At 40.4% G+C, this 19,765-nt stretch overlaps 1 protein-coding gene across 1 annotated transcript; it reads left to right on the forward strand.

Annotated features, from left to right (window-relative positions):
* Positions 1 to 2,992: 2,992 nt before the first annotated feature.
* On the forward strand, positions 2,993 to 18,895 carry septin5b (septin 5b). Its single transcript, XM_026172680.1, has 12 exons — positions 2,993 to 3,252; positions 3,385 to 3,395; positions 6,189 to 6,279; positions 8,727 to 8,813; positions 8,945 to 9,068; positions 9,383 to 9,517; positions 9,600 to 9,717; positions 14,452 to 14,553; positions 14,804 to 14,900; positions 15,010 to 15,145; positions 15,752 to 15,854; positions 16,044 to 18,895. The coding sequence occupies exons 1-12, from the start codon at positions 3,210 to 3,212 to the stop codon at positions 16,104 to 16,106; spliced, it is 1,110 nt and encodes a 369-aa protein (XP_026028465.1). The 5' UTR covers positions 2,993 to 3,209; the 3' UTR covers positions 16,107 to 18,895.
* Positions 18,896 to 19,765: the final 870 nt, after the last annotated feature.

The raw sequence follows: 19,765 nt of genomic DNA on the forward strand, positions 1-19,765 counted from the left end.
AGACAGAACAAATGAATTTGCATTTTTATGAATGTAATAAGCATTTGATTTGCAAAACGTGCTTTAGTAGGGGAGACCGGGGATAGTTGTAACGTGGGTCAGTTGTAACACTTCCAATTTCTCCAATCAGGGCTAAGTTTCAAATGATGTGACTCATCCTGTGCATGCCCAATTCAGTTCTGCTATCACATGTGAAAAATCAGCACATTTTGTCAAAAACAGACAATTTAACACCAAAAAAAGTAATTTGTATGCCAAAAAGTAAGTTTTTCTACTTTATTTCAATGTTTAATAGCATTATCTGCTTTGCAGTTAGAGTCATCAAACTTAAATCATGTTATTTGTATGTCTATGGGGATATATTCTGTGTAGGTCTTTAGTGCTAATGTTTTAGCCGTTGGCTGTAATGTTAGCTAGTTCATGGCTATAGGAGTCTGGGTTAGTTGTAACAGCAACAGTCTGGGTTAGTTGTAACAATAATGCAGATGTTACAACTTACCACACTATTACTTTAACTTATATTAAACAAGTTGGGGCAACGACATCAGCAGAGAGACGTTCACTGGTCGCTTTTGTATATGCGGTTAATGCCATTGGCAACACAATTCCTCCACTGTTTGTGTTCCCACACATACATTATGCAGACCTCTGTGTCAGAGATGGACCAGTAGGAAGTACTGGTAGTGGAAATAAATCAGGATGAGTGCAAGAAACAGATTTCCTCATCTTTCTGAAGCACTTTGCAAACCACACCAAGGTAAGCCATGATAAAAAGTAATGGAATTGCGATGCTGGTGAACAACTACATTTTTTCAGCTTCATTGTTAGGTTCAAAATTGGTGCAAGAGTTGTAGGTTATAATGCCCACTGAGCCAATGAGGCCAAACTCAAGGAAGACCAACCAAAGTTAATGAAATATTCAGTTGCAGAAATTTCCATAATTTGTCTTTTTTGGGGGGTTGGAATATGTTCAAAAGCTAGATTTCTGCATTCTGTCACACACACACACAGCTACATAAATGGATGTAAGTGCATTCATGTGTTGAATAAACAAAGATTACATGTTAATATTTTGTTAGTACCCTTATTTCATTGTGTTACATTTTACCCCAGGATGTTACAACTAACCCAGACTATGGGGTTAATTGTAACATTTCACTCTTTGTGTTTGAGACCATACCATGCAATGGGTAATTGTGCTGCAGAGAAAATAGCTGCACTATTTAATAGCAGAGACATGTAAATACTTTGCATTACATTTTGAATCCACTACCTTAAAAGAGCTCCAATTTACAGACAGAAATGTCAAAAATGTTACAACTATCCCCGGTCTCCCCTACTTGGTGGCAAGCCCTTTGTTGGGAATCACAGAGACGTGTCTTGTAGTTGACCACAAGTTTCGCACACATTCCACAAACTTCTGTGTGGAGGGACTGAGAGTTCGAGTTGCCAAACATCAACCATGAAACACTAATGACTTGGAGAGGATCTGCAAAGAGGTGTGGGACAAAATCCCCCCTGTGGCGCTCATGAAAATGCATTTTTCTGGATTTTTTAAATTGTTTTTTTGTTATTTTTCTCTCAGTAAGTATAGCTGTGACACCTGACGGTCACTTTAGGCAGTGCCCTATAAGCCATGCGAGCAGTTCAACAGTGCTTTTTGGGAACTGATTCAATTAATATAATAAAATCAATGTAAAGAACTGCCACACAGAACAACAGCATACTCATTCCACTTTGCATTTTAAATGAAAATGCCATTAAAATATAATTAAATGACTGTTTTAAACAAAAAAATGATTTTAATACAAAATGTATTTAAATTTCACTAAACATTAATACAGTTTCTGTGTTCAGTAGCAAACTTATCAGAGGTCTTAGTGGTGCACTTTCAGTTTAGAAGTGTGCGCTCTGTAATGGTGTTTTCATGGTATTTTCTTCAAGCAGGGATTAAATCACTGAGCTCTAGGTTATTATGTTGCATCTCTGACCTTAAGGTCAAAATGGTGATCCCCAGTCATTTAAATAATATACAGACACCCCTGGCACAGTAGATGATGAGTGCTAAAAATGAAATTAAAGAAAGGATAAAGCTAAACATATATTGTCAGTGCGCCCCAGGGTGGCTGTGGCTACAATGTAGCTTGCCATCACCAGTGTGTGAATGTGTGCGTGAATGGGTGGATGACTGGATATGTAAAGCACTTTGGGGTCCTTAGGGACTAGTAAAAAGTGCTATATAAATACAGGCCATTTACCATTTACCATTTTCACTACAGTGGTAATCATTTTTCACTTAACTGAAATTCCTAGCATTTCATTAAAAAACAACCCTACAATAAATTACTCCACACTTGGATTTTTTTGTTAGCTTTCTCTCCAGCTGGTCAACCTTGCAGTGATAGGTTTGACCCTTTGAAAGCCTAAATCCCTGGGCTGGGAGCCGCTGCATTTAGGAGGCACAGGTTTGTATTTTGTTCATACCTGTTCAATATGCACATTCACACTCCTCCAAGCGAAAGATGCAAAGTAACCTGATATCACACTGACTCACCAACAAAGTGACAATCATTCTTTGAAAGCAGCACAGTCTTTCTGAGAGCATCGATGCATTTAATGCCATCACCCCCCCCCCCCCCCCTCTCTTTTTTAACTGTCACGTGATACCTGAGTCTGTTCGTCCAGTAATCAATTGTTTACTAGAGCTGCATTTTCTGTACTCATTTATCACACTGGCCGAAATGTGTAGCTAGTGTCACGTGACTGTGAGTCGCATGTGGGCACAGCAGAGCAGGCTGATCTGCTCACCTGCGCTTGACCCACAAAGGCAGCCTACTCTGCCGGACGTACCTATTAAAAGCAGGGGCACATCATCTCAAAATGTGGGTCAAGGGGACAAATGACAGTGGAATGGGGGACAGATGACATAGAAAGTGACGTTCTTTGCGCAATAATGGGGTTGTGGCGCCTCCCCCTGGGGTTTCACGTGAACTGCAATCCATTTTTTTCCTCTACACAATAAATATGCTGCAAACCTGCGGGAGAGAGAGTAGAACACGACGACAGAGGGTTTTATGTATTTTATGTCTTATGATTTCTTACTTCTGCACATGTCAGAGCTCGTGCTGAAGCCCTCCGCCCACTGAGCTACGGCTCAGACCCTCCTCTCTCATTCACTCCGGACGCATCTTCCACCAGCTGTGTCCAGCATGACTGCCGACAGCAGGTACAAGAGCCGCGCGCCCCAGACAGGTAAGCTTTCTCAGCAAGGCTGCTTAGTGGTGCCTCCATGACGCGCGTGAGCGTTTTAACGTGTGTTTGCTCGGATTCTCTCCTCCTGCCATCCCTGCCTCGTGTCTGATGGAATTTGGCTTCACGTCTCAGATGATGGAGAGGTAAGAGGCACACAGCAGATAAGTGTGTGTGTGTGTGTGTGTGTGTGTGTGTGTGTGTGTGTGTGTGTGTGTGTGTGTGTGTGTGTGTGTGTGTGTGTGTGTTTATATATACATGACTTACAAAATAAAAGCCCTATTCTGCGCAGCACCTGCACGGGTGAAATGCTGTAGTATTTCCTGACGCTTCTTCCTGTCTTAAAGATCAGTGGCATATGCAGCAACGACGCTGCATATTACAGGTCAGCAGTAACAGAGACCCCACTTCTGCATGGGTGCCTCCAGAATTTTTTCACAGAGTGGGGAAAAATAACATAAATAATATAGGGCAGTCTTGGCAGGGAGGGGGGCAGTTTGTAACATCTGCACACATCTGTAAGCATAGCTCTGCTGGACAGCTCTGTGAACACTTTTGGTCTTTTATGCTGGTCTGGTCATCATCTCATTGAGTCCAGCTTCTCAGTATTTGGGCCTTTTTCTTTCTTTCATTGGCAGGGCTGTCAAAGTTTTTAATAAAAATTAAAATGTTTCAGTAATGAGTCAGTCTGTTTAGTCCAGTGACGTCTCCACATCTTGGGCTTTTCCAAGTCTTAAAGATCCCGAGTTAATCCTGAGTGATGTGAAACAGAAAAAAAACAAAAACCAAACCCTTGCACTAAGAAGCTAGAATTACAGAGGTTTTGCCATTTCTGCTTAGAAAACATCCTGTACAACTGGATTAGCTAATTATTTCAGCTAACTATGGTGGTAGTGAATTGAAAAGTTATTTCAGTTTCTTCCCCTTTAACCCACCTTTGTTTAGAGTGCCCCTTGTATAGATAAGTTTTGACAGCATGTGGGTCTAGCGTCTGTGCTCATCCAGAGCTGTGTGACTGAGATGACCATATTAGGAATATCCAGCCCAATCTCCGAACTTGGAAAAATCATCCTATATTGTTCAAACCTCCTTTTTCTAACACACAGTCAATGAAAAGTAAATTAGCTTAAAGGAGGATGTTATGGAGCATCTGGAGGATGAATTCAGTATGAGATAAAGAACAATTTTTATGACCTAGGAATCAAGTTCATTTTTTAGTGTCCAAGCATGAGAGCATAGAGCTAATTTGAGTGGACTACATCCTTAGTCACAAGTCAGAAGATGTGTGTTTTTTTGTAACAAGCTGTTCAAAGCTGAAAAATAGTTAACATAGATGATTTGGATGAAAATTTCATAACATAATCAATGAATTCAACTCCAAAAATGTTTCTTATCACTTTATGTTAGTCTCTTTAGCCACTGTAATATGTTACTGTGAAATTTGGTGCAGTTTGGTAAATGACTGCTTTTCAGAGATTCAGGGAACATTTTTGTAGCATAACGACCTGATACTCAGCCAAAGAGTTGCAGTGATGACAAGTTTATTTACACTATGCACACGAGCACAGTGATTTTCACAGGCCAACAGTGTCTGGCTTATCATCCTGTCTCTCTGTTACTGCTTCCTGCTTACGGCTCAGCACCCCTCTCCAGCATCTACTGTTAGGAGGAAGTAGGAGTCGTGAAATCCCACAATTACTTCCAGGTGTATGTTGACCAGCCTCCCCTAGCCATGCCCCCTGAACTGCCGCTACACCCCTCCCCTGCAGCTGATATTTTCACAAAAAGATATTCTGACAGCTCTTACATACAGCATCCGCTCTTCACTCTTTATTTTCAGATTTATATTTACAAAATCCCACGAGTGGTTAATAATTGATTTTTTTTGCCTTCATCCTGCTTCACTGTTTTCTGCTGTGGTGCCATGTTGGACAGCAGCGCTGAGGCTGAGTCAGAGCAGCCGACACAGACGCAGCAGTCTGCATCTCTGTATTTTATGATCTGTGTGTGGGTGTGACTTACAAACACATTCACAGACAAACTGTCAATATGCAAGCAAAACAGTAACACACACACACACACACACACACACACACACACACACACACACACACACACACACACACACACACACACACACACACACACACACAGAAACATTCTCCAACTTCAGAACCACCTCTGCTCAGTAACACAGCTAATGCACTGTGTATAAGATTTGATATTAAAAGCTTGTAATATCCTCAGATGAAAACATTTGGAGAAAATCTAATGTATGATGGGAGAGCCTGGATTTATATTTGACCTGCTACTGAGTTCATATCAGAGACATCTGTCTCTTTCAAGCCTCTGTTTGAAGGTTCTTGTTCCTTTTCACCCATCTTTCCAGATACGTGTATGCCTCTGCACTGTACACTCTCTCCACCCCCTCCTGTTGTGAAACAACTGCCTGCTATACTGTATTATGAATACTTGGAGATTTTGCACGTATAATAAGACAAGCTACAGTTTGTTCATGTAAATGGGGGATCTTATTCACACACAGATGTCAGTCATGGAGTTCCACAGGGTTCTATGCTGGGGCCATTTCTGTTTTGCTTTATACATGCTTCCCTAAGGAAGTATCAATAAAAGTCATAGCATACATATTTGTTGCTATGCAAATGATACCCAACTTTATCTTTCTATGAAGCTAGATGACATATACCGACTAGTTAAACTATAGGCATATCTTTAAGACATAAAGCATATTGTACTCGTTATTGCCCGAGAAAGATGTTTAAGCCTTTAAATTAAAGCTGAAAAATCTGCACTTCAATCACATCTTGTTTGTTTGAGTTGAAATCCACTGTGTTGGTGTACACAGGTGGTTCTTTGTCAACCAAAGTTTCTGGGTTAACCACTGCTGCTTTGTTTTCTATCTGTGTGGTTGTTTCCAGGAAAAAGAATATGTTGGTTTTGCCACACTGCCCAACCAGTTGCACAGGAAGTCAGTGAAAAAAGGCTTTGACTTCACACTCTTGGTTGCAGGTACGAGGTTTAAAAGGACACAACTTTGTCATGCACCAAAAGTGTCAAACCAAGACAGGATGTCATTACATCAAACTTTCACATTACACTTTCTGCACAGCCTGTTTAAATATGAATTGCCATCTAACAAGCTACATATTATAGGCAAAAGGTTAACAGTAGTCTGTCACATTTTATTTAAAAACTTTGACTAGTTAGTATATATGTGGTCAAAGGAGCTTGCAAAGAAAAGCGTCTGGACTTCTTTAAGTTGCTTGAAGACGTTTCACCTCTCATCTGAGAAGCTTCTTCAGTTCTAAGGTCAAATGGTGGGGAGTCCCAGATTTAAACCTAGTGGGAGTATCCCCCCAAAGAGGGACAAAAGGACCCCCTGATGATCCTCTAATCGCCTGAGCCAAGGTGTGAAATTGCCACCATTTGACCTTAGAACTGAAGAAGCTTCTCGGATGAGAGGTGAAACGTCTTCAAGCAACTTAAAGAAGTCCAGACGCTTTTCTTTGCAAGCTCCTTTGACTACGATGACCTGGATCCTGGATGACTGAGAACCTTCACAGACCTAGTATATATGTGGGCATTTCAGAATATGTCCATCAACATATCAGGGCCAGAACTCACAGCCATCAAAGTTCATGTGAGGTATCATGCACATTGTTGTGGGAGCTTGGTGTAGTAACAGCTTGTTTTTTATTGCTAGCAGTAAGTCAGACTCATTCCCAGTGGTACTGGACTCCACCAAGACTGTCTTCTGTCACCAGTTCTGTTCATCATTTTCAGGTGCAGCCAAGAGGTAGAGGATGTTGGGTTTTGTGGTCTTAATATATCATCTCGACTTATTGGAGATGATGTAGTTCTGTTGGCTTCATTGAACCATGACCTCAGCTTGCACTTGAGAGACTTGCAGCTGAGTGTGAACTGCTGGAATAAGAAGTAGCAGCTTCAAGCGTAAGGCCATCGTTCTAAACTGGAAAAAGGTGGAAAGCTCCCTCTCGGTTGGGGATGAGTTGCTGTTCTTTTCTCAGGGTCTTGTTCATGAGTGAGGTAATGTGGATTGAAGACTGACAGATTGATTGGTGTATCTTCTGCAGTCTGTTGTGGTGATCAATCTACATTTTTACCCATGGCCACAAGCTCAGGGTGGTGAAGAGTAGAAAGAAAGAGATTATGACTACAAGCAGTAGAAAACATCAAAAAGTATATTTGCTCAGCATTAGACAGAGAAGTTGCTACTCCTCCACATTGAAAGGAAATAAGCAAAGTGCTTCAGGTATCTAATGAGAATGCCTCCTGGGCGCCTTATAGACTAGGTGTTGATCCATGTTATCCATGTTGCATGGATATCTGACCCACAGTCCTGTTATTAAGGACAGAGGGAAATTGATATTGCCTGTTAAGGAATAGCTTTGGAGATTACCTGATCAGTTGAGAAATAAATGCTCAATGTGTGTATCGCACAGACTGCAAATAAAAGATGGCTATTGCATTTTTTGGAACCAGAAATGGCCTTATTTGGATAACAGGCTCTTAAGTGCTAGCTTATCAGCTAATGCTAGCAAACTTCAATAGCCACCTGCATCCATAAACTATATGGCTGCAACCCCCTGACGATAAATGATATTTAATGGCAAGTAACTGAGTAATAAAACAGAAAAGTTAATTAATACAAATCTTTTGCTAAAGCCCTTGAGTTAAGGCTGAGAGATTGCACTTCAATTATATGCTGGATATGCTTGTGTGATTTAACTATCACTTTGGTAATGTGCAGACACACACCAAAATTGGAATGGAAATCGAGAACCGGCTCTTGTAAAGAACCAGTACCCAGTAGTTCAATTTCTTGGAATTGCTAGTCTGTTTGCCTATCGAGCCCGCTTATTGATTCTACTTGTACATGCACTACAATCAACTGAGTTCAGTTTTGTGCTGAAGGAGGTAATAGTGGTGCAGGCTGAGGAAAAGCTGAGGGAATGCTGACCCCAGCCCAGCAACCAGACTGTGAACTTCAAAAGGTAACAACAAACTGATGAGCAGTCGGACTGCATCCTCTGTTTCTACCTGTTTATGTTTCTAAGGTGGAATCACCGTAGTGATCACTTTAAAGTGTCTTTCTGCTGGTTTTTATATTTGCTTTGTGCTATTGACTTTGTTCATACCTACATTCTAAGAGAAAGATCATGCGTGTGTCCTCATTAGGGTAGGGATTTGTTTTGGTGTGCGAGACTATTTGAGGGGTAGATGAGCTGCAAAAAGCGTTGCTGTAAACATGTCAAATCGCAGATTCAAGCACCAGAAATTTCAGTCTTCACAACAATTGGCCCAGATAATCTTTATCCGAGCCACACTAATTAATAACACAAGTTTTACTCCCTTGCTTTAACTGACAATAAAATTAGTTTCCATGTGACAGTGAGCATGTTACACTGATGTAATGATCAATATGTATCCTACAGGTGAGTCTGGCCTAGGTAAATCCACTCTGGTGAACAGCCTTTTCCTCACTGATCTTCATAAAGACAGAAAGCTGCTCAACGCTGAAGGTGAGTGACTAATCTATCAGACGTCTTCACACCATTCTTCTTGTTTCTTTCATCAGTTATACAGTGACTACAGAGTCATTGTATAACTCTCTGGTTTAATATCCATATCTGTTTGTTGTTTTGCCCCGAAGAGCGCATCAGTCAGACAGTGGAAATCACAAAGCACACTGTGGACATTGAGGAAAAGGGGGTGAAATTGAAACTTACAGTTGTGGACACCCCAGGATTTGGAGATGCTGTCAACAACACGGCGTGGTAAGGGTTGAGTTTGTACCGAACAAGATGAGCATGGTGATAAACATCAAATGGAAGAAGCCCTCTTATTTTTCTAAGTAAAGTGGACTTTACTTATTAAGTAAAGTCCACGTAGACTCTCCTTTCATATGGTCAGATTGTCTGCTTTGGACCATGTTTGAGTGAATGAACTGGGTAAGCTAGCTCAGACAGACACAAACCTGCTATTACTGTAAGCTAAGCAAACCACCTTCGAGATCAAAATGACTCTTTAGAAAAGTAGATCAGTTTTTTAGCAAAACATGTAAATATGCAAATATGCCGTTATTTTCTAGCTGGAGGCCCATTACAGATTATATCGACCAGCAGTTTGAACAGTACTTCAGAGATGAGAGCGGACTCAACAGGAAGAACATACAGGACAACAGAGTGCACTGCTGCCTCTACTTCATACCCCCATTCGGACATGGGTAATATATATATATTTTCTTACACACACATATGCACACATGTATCGTACACAGATTCAGGGAAGTTCGTATCTTCCTGCAGGCTTCATCCTGTTGATATAGAGTTCATGAAGGCCCTGCAGGATAAAGTTAATGTGGTTCCTCTCATCGCTAAAGCTGACTGCCTCACTCCCTTTGAGATAAAGAAACTCAAAGAAAGGGTAAGATCATAAAGACACATGATTTCACTGCAATTATGACAGCTTTATATGTGGAAAATAAAAAGTGAATTTATGCTGAAGTATTTTCACTGTAAAATAAATGAAAAGTCCCAAATTAATGTGAATGCTGTTTAAAAATTCACATTACTGAGATCCTTAACTAGCACTTAACCAATTCTGCATACTTCATGTTACAGACAAATTAATGGAGAAATCTTTCAATCCTCTTTAAATCCACCCTAACTTATAAGTTACAGTTTAAGTTTTCTGAAGAGTTTCGTTTTTCATGGCATTTTCCCCACCACTGCATGATGTCATTACCTACTGTAAAACAAAATTAAAAACATGATACACAACCTGAATAGGTAATAAAGCAATAGACCTTTCAGCCCAATTCTACTTTTTCTGAATAATCCATCATACAAAATGTAATCAAATGAAAAAGTCTCTTTTTAAAACTTGTTTTATTAGTTTTAATCCTTTAACCTTATGCACATTATCCAGCTGCCTCCCTCTTCCCGCTCCACCACAACCACCCACACATGCAGGGCCTTGGAGTAGGGGTATGTCACCAGGGTGCAGAGGAGGCTACCCCCCCCTCTGTCCCCTTCTGGCTGCCTCTGCCTCAATTTTATCCCACAACTTAGACATTCACATTACTCACACTCTCATAACACATACATATAGGATCTTGGGGGTGGGCACAATCACGGAGTCCAAATTACCATCAGGGTGTACACCTCACCCCTGGCGTCGCTGCCCACCTCTCAATTTTAAATACACGTAGACATTGAGGGCTATCAGGAGGGGCTATGCGCTTACCTGCTGCTCTCTGGCAGGTAGCTCCATGCCCTCCTGGGTTTTAAATGCACCTTAGAACACACATGCATCAACACTACAATGAGCGGGTGGAGGGAGGTTTGGAGTCTTCTCTCACCCCCGTTCTCTGCGGCCTGCTGGAGCGGGAGGGCTAGGTGGAGTTGGCCGTCCGACTGGGGTCTGGAGTGTGGGGCCTCCCTGCTGCTGCGGAGTCGGGGTGGTCTGCCTCTCCCCACCGCAGGGAAAAGGGTAACACCACCTGGGTCTGGGTGCAGTTCCCCCCTCCAGGGGCAAGGGTACCTAGACCCGGTTTGTAGAGTACGCTTGGGGAGTGTGATCGTGTGTACAGCGTCTCTTTATGTCTGTCTCCACGTTGGTTGAGTGTGGAGTAAGTGCATATGAGAGCATGAGGGTGGGGATGGATGTTTGTGTCTGTGTGTGCCTGTATGTCTGTGTCTATATGTCAGGTTGGGTATCAGACGCCACCTCTCTGGGGACATCTCAGGCCCTCCAAGGTTTGGAGGCCTATCTCCCCCACCACTTCCCCTGCCGGTGGCGGACTCCCTTGGATATCGGTGCATTGTAGGTTCTTTGTGGGATGGGCGTCCGGGTACACACCGGCTCACTCCTTGGCGGCCGCTTATCGGGGCCTGGAGCCTGGGGCTTGCTCGGGCCACTTCGGGGGTGGGGTGCCCCCGGCCTCTCGGCCTGGGGCTCGGTCACTCAGGCGCAGCTGGCTGCCGGCGGAGCTCACGGGCGCGTCACTGCAACCCCCCCTGGCTTCTGCTCCGCGGCTGCTGAGTGAGCCCTCATCTGGGACTCTCCTCAGCTCTTTCTGGGACAGTGGCGCGGCTGCCCCTCTGTTGGTCTTCCTTGGTCTCTTGTGTTCTGGGGGCCTCTGGATGTCTGGAGTTTTGATCTCCTCCATACCTGCTTCATGCCCTGGAGGACGGGGCTGTGGCTCCCCCACACCCTCTAGCACAGAGGTGTCAAACTCTGGCCCGCGGGCCACATTTGGCCCGCAGCCTAATGACATTTGGCCCGCAAAGCCATACCAAATTACTATTGGAGCAGGCCTACTGGTATTATACAGCTAATATATATATTGTTTAGTATTAAGCTTTGCTTGTTCCATATTCAGTTTTTCAGCAAAACTTGTTTGAGTCCATAAGAAAAGATTCATTCTTATATCTAGAGGAAGAATTTTTTTTTTTTCAATAAATATTAATGTTAGCCCGCGACTTTGTTCCAGTTTAGAATTTTGGCCCACTGGCCCATTTGAGTTTGACACCCCTGCTCTAGCAGATCATTACATGAAGGAACCTTTTAAAAACAAGCGCGTCCATGCTCACAGGTGTACACACGGGTGATCACACACACAAACTACACCCTTTTTGGCTCCTACCTCAAAGCACACTGTGTTCTGTTGATCTTATGTGCTGCACAATAATGTTTAATATTTAGTATTTACTGTCATATTCCCATATATCATTGTGATGTTGTTTATTCTATTACTCTTGTTTTCTTCTGCTTGTTTTCTTTTTTTCTTTCTCAACAGGTGATCGATATATGTATTTTTTTTCTCTGCTTATTCTGTTGGTTTTTGTTTTTTGCCCTTCTCCCCCGTCCCTCTTCTCAGCTGTTTTTCTTTCCCTCTTTCTTTCTCCCCTTCTTTCCCCCAGTCAAGTCTGTCCCGTATTCAGTAAGTGAAAATAAAATAAACAATAAAAGGTGAATCAAATGGACCATTACGGCAAGGCTGGGATGGTCAATTTGGTAAAGTAAATCCGTTGGGCATCTTTCTTCGCCTTTAGACAATAATTCTGATGGCAAAAGAGCCAAACGGGACAGGCAAAAAACAAAACAAAAACAAAAACAAAAAACCTTATGCACATTGCATCAAGCAAAAATTAAATTATATGCAACAGTCTTTGACTTGAAGAAATTTGTTTAACATTTAAACCTATTTTCTGCATATTCCAGCACATAAAATAAAATAATGTTTTGTGTTTTACTTGCATCTTTCAAATAGATGCAAGTAAAACGCAGTAGAAAATAAATAAAATCAAAGACTCTGCGGCTCTGAGTCCTGTCGCTCTATTTTCTATTTTCTTAATCTATTTTCACCTGTTTAGCAGTCGTGGAGCCAGTGGAGGTTTGCCCGGTGCTGCAGCGGTCATGTCAGTGGGAGTATCCGGGGGTCTCTCTGTGAATTTCACATTCCCGTGGCAGCGTGCTCAGTACTTGCTCAGTTTTTTCGCTGTAAAAAGAAATTTTCTTCCCACGCAGTGAACAGTGGACGCTAATGTTTTTGACACTTTTTACAGAGTCAAACTCAAAGTAATGTCAGCACTTAAGCTTTAAATGCTGCACGGTCGTACTCTCTCCGCACTCTATATATTATCCATTGTTGATCTACACACGTCTGTTACCACGACCGTCGCTTACGTCATTATCATGAGACACTCTCACTAACAAAATCACGGTTCAGTAACGCAGTGACACAGCGTGCTTATGGGAAAGTAACAGTAATTTAATTACTTTTTTTGCAATAGTAATCCCTTTCACATCCATAAATAAACTTTACAAACATGAAAACTGAGTTAATGGAATTTATTCCTCCACTGCATGATGACATCACCTGCTCTAAGAGGGTGGAGAATGATTAAAAAAATGTCTTTCTCTTTCCTTTACACAAATGTAAGCAAATTAAGATTATGTCTGTGAAGGTTCTCAGTCACCCAGGTCATCGTAGTCTTCCTTAGACTACAAATTAAGATTAGTTTGTGTATGTTTTTTTATTTTGTTTAGCACATTTTCAGGTTTTGGTACTCTCGTTTTTTACACTTAAGCTGGCTGATCTTTTGGTAATCTTATGCAATTAAGCTTATTCTGCAAGTTGAGCTTTGAATATTTCAAATATTTTTAAACCTTTCAGGCAAAATCTTCACATTTTCAGCATTCACATTGCATTTTCACTAGGAGATGCTTTTGCTAGTATTATGGCACTGTAATTTTAATGGAGACCAAATATCAACCAAAAACCTAAGGAAAACACACATAAATGTTAAATAAACTGACGTAAAGTATATATTAAATACATAACAAAAAGGAAGTGACATGATTGAGCTCTGTGTTAACCTCATGGCCTCCTCTTTGACATATTTTGTGTTTTTCTCATCTGTTCTGACTATTCTGAGTGTCACTCAACCGATGCAACCCTGTTACCCACATTATCAAAAGAATACAAATTTATTTGAACATTTACTTCCTTTATTTATGTGACAGTCCACAGCTAGCATCTTTCTGAAACAATACACATTTTTTTAGCCTAGTGCTAGCATTGCATTATAATATTGTAAGCATAGGAATTAAACAAATATTAAATTGTTAAAAACATATAAAGTACTATTAAACAACACTTCTGTGGCCCTGAATACAAAATTACTCAAAGAAACAGTATTCGTGAAGATATGTATAATCTACGTAGCAAAATAATCAACAATTTCCTAAACAAAATTTTTCAAATTTACTTTTTTATTGGTATTGGGTGCTGCAAGCATAGCACGCAACAGCTACACTGTCTCATAAAAGTGTACCTTTGATGTCTGAGCTGGAAAAATCTTTGTTGTTTTTGATGATTTATTATTTGTTTTTTCTAATACATAACAAAAAATGATAAAATAAAGGATCCATTTTTGTCTCATTTAGCCTAAATTGTGGTCCAGTTCTGTGATGACATGCAAATCTTTTGAAGCTCTTTTTAGCGCAGGATGATTCATACATCTCTCTAAAGCCTTCATATACAGTACAGAAGGGCACTGACTTCTTGCTAAATTTTCTCATTCTGTGGGCGTATGTATGTGTGTGGTTCTGCTGCTATCCATCACATCTCATATGTGTTTTTTCTTCCAGGTGAGGGAAGAGATCGATAAATATGGGATAAAGATCTATCAGTTCCCTCACTGTGACTCGGATGAGGATGAAGAGTTCAAGCAGCAAGATAAAGAGCTGAAGGTGAGCAGGATTCACATTGAATATGTCCAAAACAGCGTCTTTAATTTCCTTCTTTATGGTTTTCTATTTTCAGATGATAGCTGCAACTAACCCCTGCTTCAATACAATCTTACTTCTAGCTGAATAAAAACATGAAATTGAAAACATTTATTTGGAATGAAGTACCACTAAATAAAACAGTAGTATTTGTACTTTTATTCTGACATTAGGAATCTGAATCTTTCCTCTGTGGCTGCTGCTTGTGATGCAGGAGAGCACGCCGTTTGCTGTGATTGGTAGCAACACTGTGGTAGAAGCTCGAGGTCATAGAGTGAGAGGGAGAGTCTACCCCTGGGGCATTGTGGAGGGTAAGCAGCTCTAAACTGGAGGTTGCAGCTGTGCGGCTGTCTTTTCCAATTCTGATTGGCCAACAGTCTGTCTGGATTCACCCTCACGTTCATCCTGTCCTGCGTGCAGTGGAGAACCCGTCTCACTGCGACTTTGTAAAGCTGAGAACCATGCTGATAAGAACCCACATGCACGACCTGAAGGACATCACCAGTGACTGTCACTATGAGAACTACAGGGCACAGTGCATCCAGAACATGACGAGGTGTGAACCTGACAAAACCTACACATGGTCACAAAACATGGTTAATTATGAGTAAAACTGAGATATGGAGAACAAAACCAGGGCGATTAGTAGATCTTTGACATATTCAAAAAGTATGTGACAAAAAGTTCATTTCATTACATTACACTTCTTAAGACCATGATTTTCTTGTAATTTTTTAAAGTTTTCTTGAGCAGTCAGTATATATGCATATTCCAAATGTGAGTATACATTTTTACTTAATAACACAACATTTATTTTTAATCTCATAATTTTGTGTCATTAGTTGCGTAGCCAAATTATGTGACTTTATTACTAAGTCAAAAGTTTGACTTGTTATCTCATCAATTTTACTTTGTAGCCTTGGTTTCTGTTTGCATTTGAATCTACCATCATAATAATTCAAATGAAGTTATTATCAGATAACAATCCTGTTAGTAAAGGCTTTAACACTTTGTGCTTCCATTGCAGACAGAAGAACGAGTTAGCTCATTTTCCTGTCTTGCTGACAAAAAAATCCAGTGTTACTGTGATGGATGACTGCGAAACAAATGGAAGCCGGCAGCCTGTTGTTCTCATCCCTCATGTTTATGTGTCCTGTTACAGTAAGATGAATGCAGATAAGCGTGTGGAGAGCCCCAACCCGATTCTGCCACTGTCTACACCAGATATTGAGGCTGAGAAGCTTATCAAGACGAAAGATGAAGAAGTGAGTGTCAAAAACACGACTCTGTGACTCTGTGATATACCTCAGATGCTCAATAATACATTACAGTGGGTGTTATATAAGCAAGACACTGATGTGAATTGATGACCCATATGTGTTATTATGTAAGCTGTCTTTCATGCTTCTCTTGCTCCCCTGTCTCTGTCTTGTGTTTATCTGGTGTGTCTGTAGCTGAGGAGGATGCAGCAGATGCTTCAGAAGATGCAGCAGCAGATGCATGAACAGGAACTGTGACTCCCCTCTCCCACAGCATCTCTGTCCCTTTATATCTTTATTTAGATGGCAGTGATCCCTCACCGATGCCATGTTTTTAGGGGTTGAGATGAAAAATTCTTCAGTGTCAATATTTCACCTAATTCTTTAAACTCTGGTCACAAAAAATATAGTAGATGAATGACAGCATGATGTTTTTGCCGTTTGATAAAGTACAGTCATTAGCCAAGTGAGTCATGTTAAACAATAGGGAGTAGCTTGCACTTTGTTATTTTTAGACCACAGGCTTAGGGATGGTTAGTTTACTTGAAATGCTCCATGTATGCCCTCAATGAATTAAGTAGTTTATTCACTGATTGTTTGTACTGTACTTGTGGACTGACAAACAGCTGGAACAGCTGCTGGTAATATAATAACAATACTAATAATACTTATTCTGAATGTGGGGTTTTCCTACAATGGTCAGATGATACAGTGAGTGGAACTGAAATGCTGACTGGAGAAACACACTGCTCTTTGAGGTTTAATATCTGCTTAATCAGGCTTAATATAATCAGTGTCCTGATCAGGACTCAGGATCAGGAGTAGTCTAATAACTTATTTCCCATAATACTGAAATTATAATATAAAGTACTTTGTATTTGAGTGGACATGCTGATGTTTTTAAATGGGTTTCTATTAAACCCAGAGATGGTTGGGTGGGGTATTACACATCAAGACTCTTCTGCATTGGCTGAACTTTTCTAACCTGGTGGTGCATCCATATTTTATATAATGTACAGTTAATAAGCACATTACAGTCTCCTACACATCTGTCTGCAGTTGTCTTGCATTGTGAATAATCTAGGCATTTATGAGTAGGAAGAGTAACGTGCAACCTAAAAAGATATCAATCCTAAAAAGTCAAAGGGAACCTATTTTGTTTCAGTGCTGTTATAGTGTTCGATGTTCACACAACTGATTTTATTTATTTAAACATGGCCAGAGGCTCACATGAGCTCTGGTTTTGGCTCTGCATGATGTCAGTGAGAGTGGGTCTTCATAATGTGGTCATCTGGCGCACACAGACGTGAGTACAGAACCACCTCCTACCTGGCCTAGCTGTAGAAAAATAAAAGTAAAGCTGGAAATGAGCAAAATAGGCTCTCTTTAAGGGTTGCCTGGTAAACAAGATAATGCCAAAATGCTTTTTAAATCCATGTATTTAAAGGGGGCATAACTTTTTATGTTGTTATTTTTTTTAAGAATATTTGGTATTTCTACAAACCCACACAAAGAAAAATAAAACCATCTTCATGACATTCACAATGAATGATCAGCGTTGGTCTGCAGCATCAAAACAGGTGAAGCAGTTCCACTGTTTGGCAAAAAGATATACCTGAATGAGCCAACAGAGCCACAAGCAGAGCATGCTGTTCATGCAGTCCTCGTAGTTTGTTGTATGTAACAAATGTTACAATTAGTTTAATCAAATACCAAGTGGCCACTACTATAGAGGGGTAGTCATAAATTGACTTTAAGACCAACTTGAATCCAGTAAGACAAAATCACTTGTGGGTTACCAGGTGTATATTTCATGTTGCCTTTTTGCATTTCAGTGCAAGATAGTTTCTGTTTTATATACAACAGGACTGTTGCAATATCAGATTTCTATTTCATGATTGCTGTGGTAACAAAAAAGTTGCAATATCTATCATAATAATAACAGTAATGGTAATAATAATTACAGCAATAATACTATCAGTCAGATTCATCTGGAACTTTGTTTTATGTATGCATTTAAAGTCAAAATAAATATACATCGAGCTGATGAGACTTTTACTGAAACTGTACAAAAACAATAAAAAGCCATCATATCAGAGCTCTACACTCTTTTTGCAACATGTTCATCAGAGATTTTACATTATAAGGAAGATATATGGAACGAAAGTTTGGAATACTGAAATCTCCACACAAGATTAAAAATCAGCTTGTATATATTACCATAAATCATTAACATGTAACTCTAATTTATGACAGATGAACACTGTTTCAGTGTGTTTGGCTGTGTAAAAAGATGAAAACAATATGGGAAAAGGGTCAAAGAAATCCCAACAGAATCAACGCTTTGTTTCTCACCAACAGAATATAGTTATAATAAAAACATATATGTTGGTAAACATCAGTCTTTTCAATCCAAAAAGCTATTGTCGTTATTTAAAAAAATCACAGATCAAATGTTACCTGCAGGATAAGACAAGTGATGGCGAACCTTCCAGTGCGAGGAATAATATAAACATTAAAGGAAGAAGGCTCAGTCAGAGTACTTCTTTAAACCAAGCGTCTTTGGCTATAAGTCCTCAACTGAGGATTTAATTTTATGCAAATTGTTTTGGATTTAGAGGAACGCTGTGTTGTTTGGCTTTTTGTGTCTGTTGTTCATCAGTTACTTTTTCTGTTTATATGGATCTTTTGACAACTATTCACTACAACTATGATATTGTCATATGTGCAACAATGACACAGTATTTTAGTTTTAATTTCATGGTTAAATGGCGACATCCTCACTGTGTAAGAAACATTGATGCTTACCATATTACGGATGTTATTTTATGGACTGTCATGTCAGAGGTTTTGAAAATGCTTTAGAGAATATTTCCTGAATTAAAATTGTTCTACATCCCATATTTGTAACATACTAGCTTTATTATGTGGTGATGATACAGTTTTCTTTATAACATAGCCCTTTTCAGGAACAGCGTAACATAGTGATTTGCAGTATAACAAGGCCATAATAGGTACAAATAAAACAATTCTTTTGTGTAAAATTCTTTTGTGTCCGTCTTCTTATTTTACCATGTGTCTGTTATTGCAGACACATGAACTAACTGGCATGCAGTCTGTTTCTGTTTCTGTTGCTCTTTCTCCATACTTTAAACTTTTTCAGCTCAACCAACATCTGGACCCCCTTCGGTTCACTTACCAGCAGTGCTCTGGAGTTAAGGAAACCATCATCTACCTGCTCAATCATGTCTACCTCCATCTAGACCAGCTGGCAAGCACTGTGAGGGTTGTGTTTTTTTACTTTTCCAGTGCATTCAGTACCATCAGGCCTGAAAGCGATGGAGGTACATGCCTCTCACATGTCCTGGATTGTTGATTACCTGACAGGAAAATCACAACATGTGCGCTTTCAGCATTGTGTGTCTCACAAGGTGATCAGCAACATTGGGCGACCACAAGGGACTGTCCTCTCCCCTTTATTATTCTCCCTCTACACCGAGGACTACAGTCGCTGAACAGAGCCCTTCAATCTTCAGAAGTTTTCTGATGACTCTACAGTGGTTGGATGCATTGGTGACGGTGATGAGACAGAGTACTGGACTGTGGTTTACTGCTTTGTTACATGGTGCGAGCAGAATCATCTGCAGCGTGACAAAGACCAAGGAATCTATTGTGGACATTCGGAGGACCAGGAAACCTGTCACCCTGTTTCAATCCAGGTGGTCGATTTGGGCATTGTGGAGGACTATAACTACCTCGGAGTACACACTGATAATAACCTGGACTGAATTTAAAAAACCCTGGACACTGCAGGAAAGGCCAGAGTCCTCTCTATTTTGTGAAGCAGCTGAGGTCTTTTAACATCTGTCAGACAATGTTCAGGATTTTCTATGAGTCTGTTGTGGCCAGAGTCATCC

The sequence above is a fragment of the Astatotilapia calliptera genome, chromosome 7, assembly GCF_900246225.1.
Source record: "Astatotilapia calliptera chromosome 7, fAstCal1.2, whole genome shotgun sequence".
Classification (NCBI taxonomy): Eukaryota; Metazoa; Chordata; class Actinopteri; order Cichliformes; family Cichlidae; genus Astatotilapia; species Astatotilapia calliptera.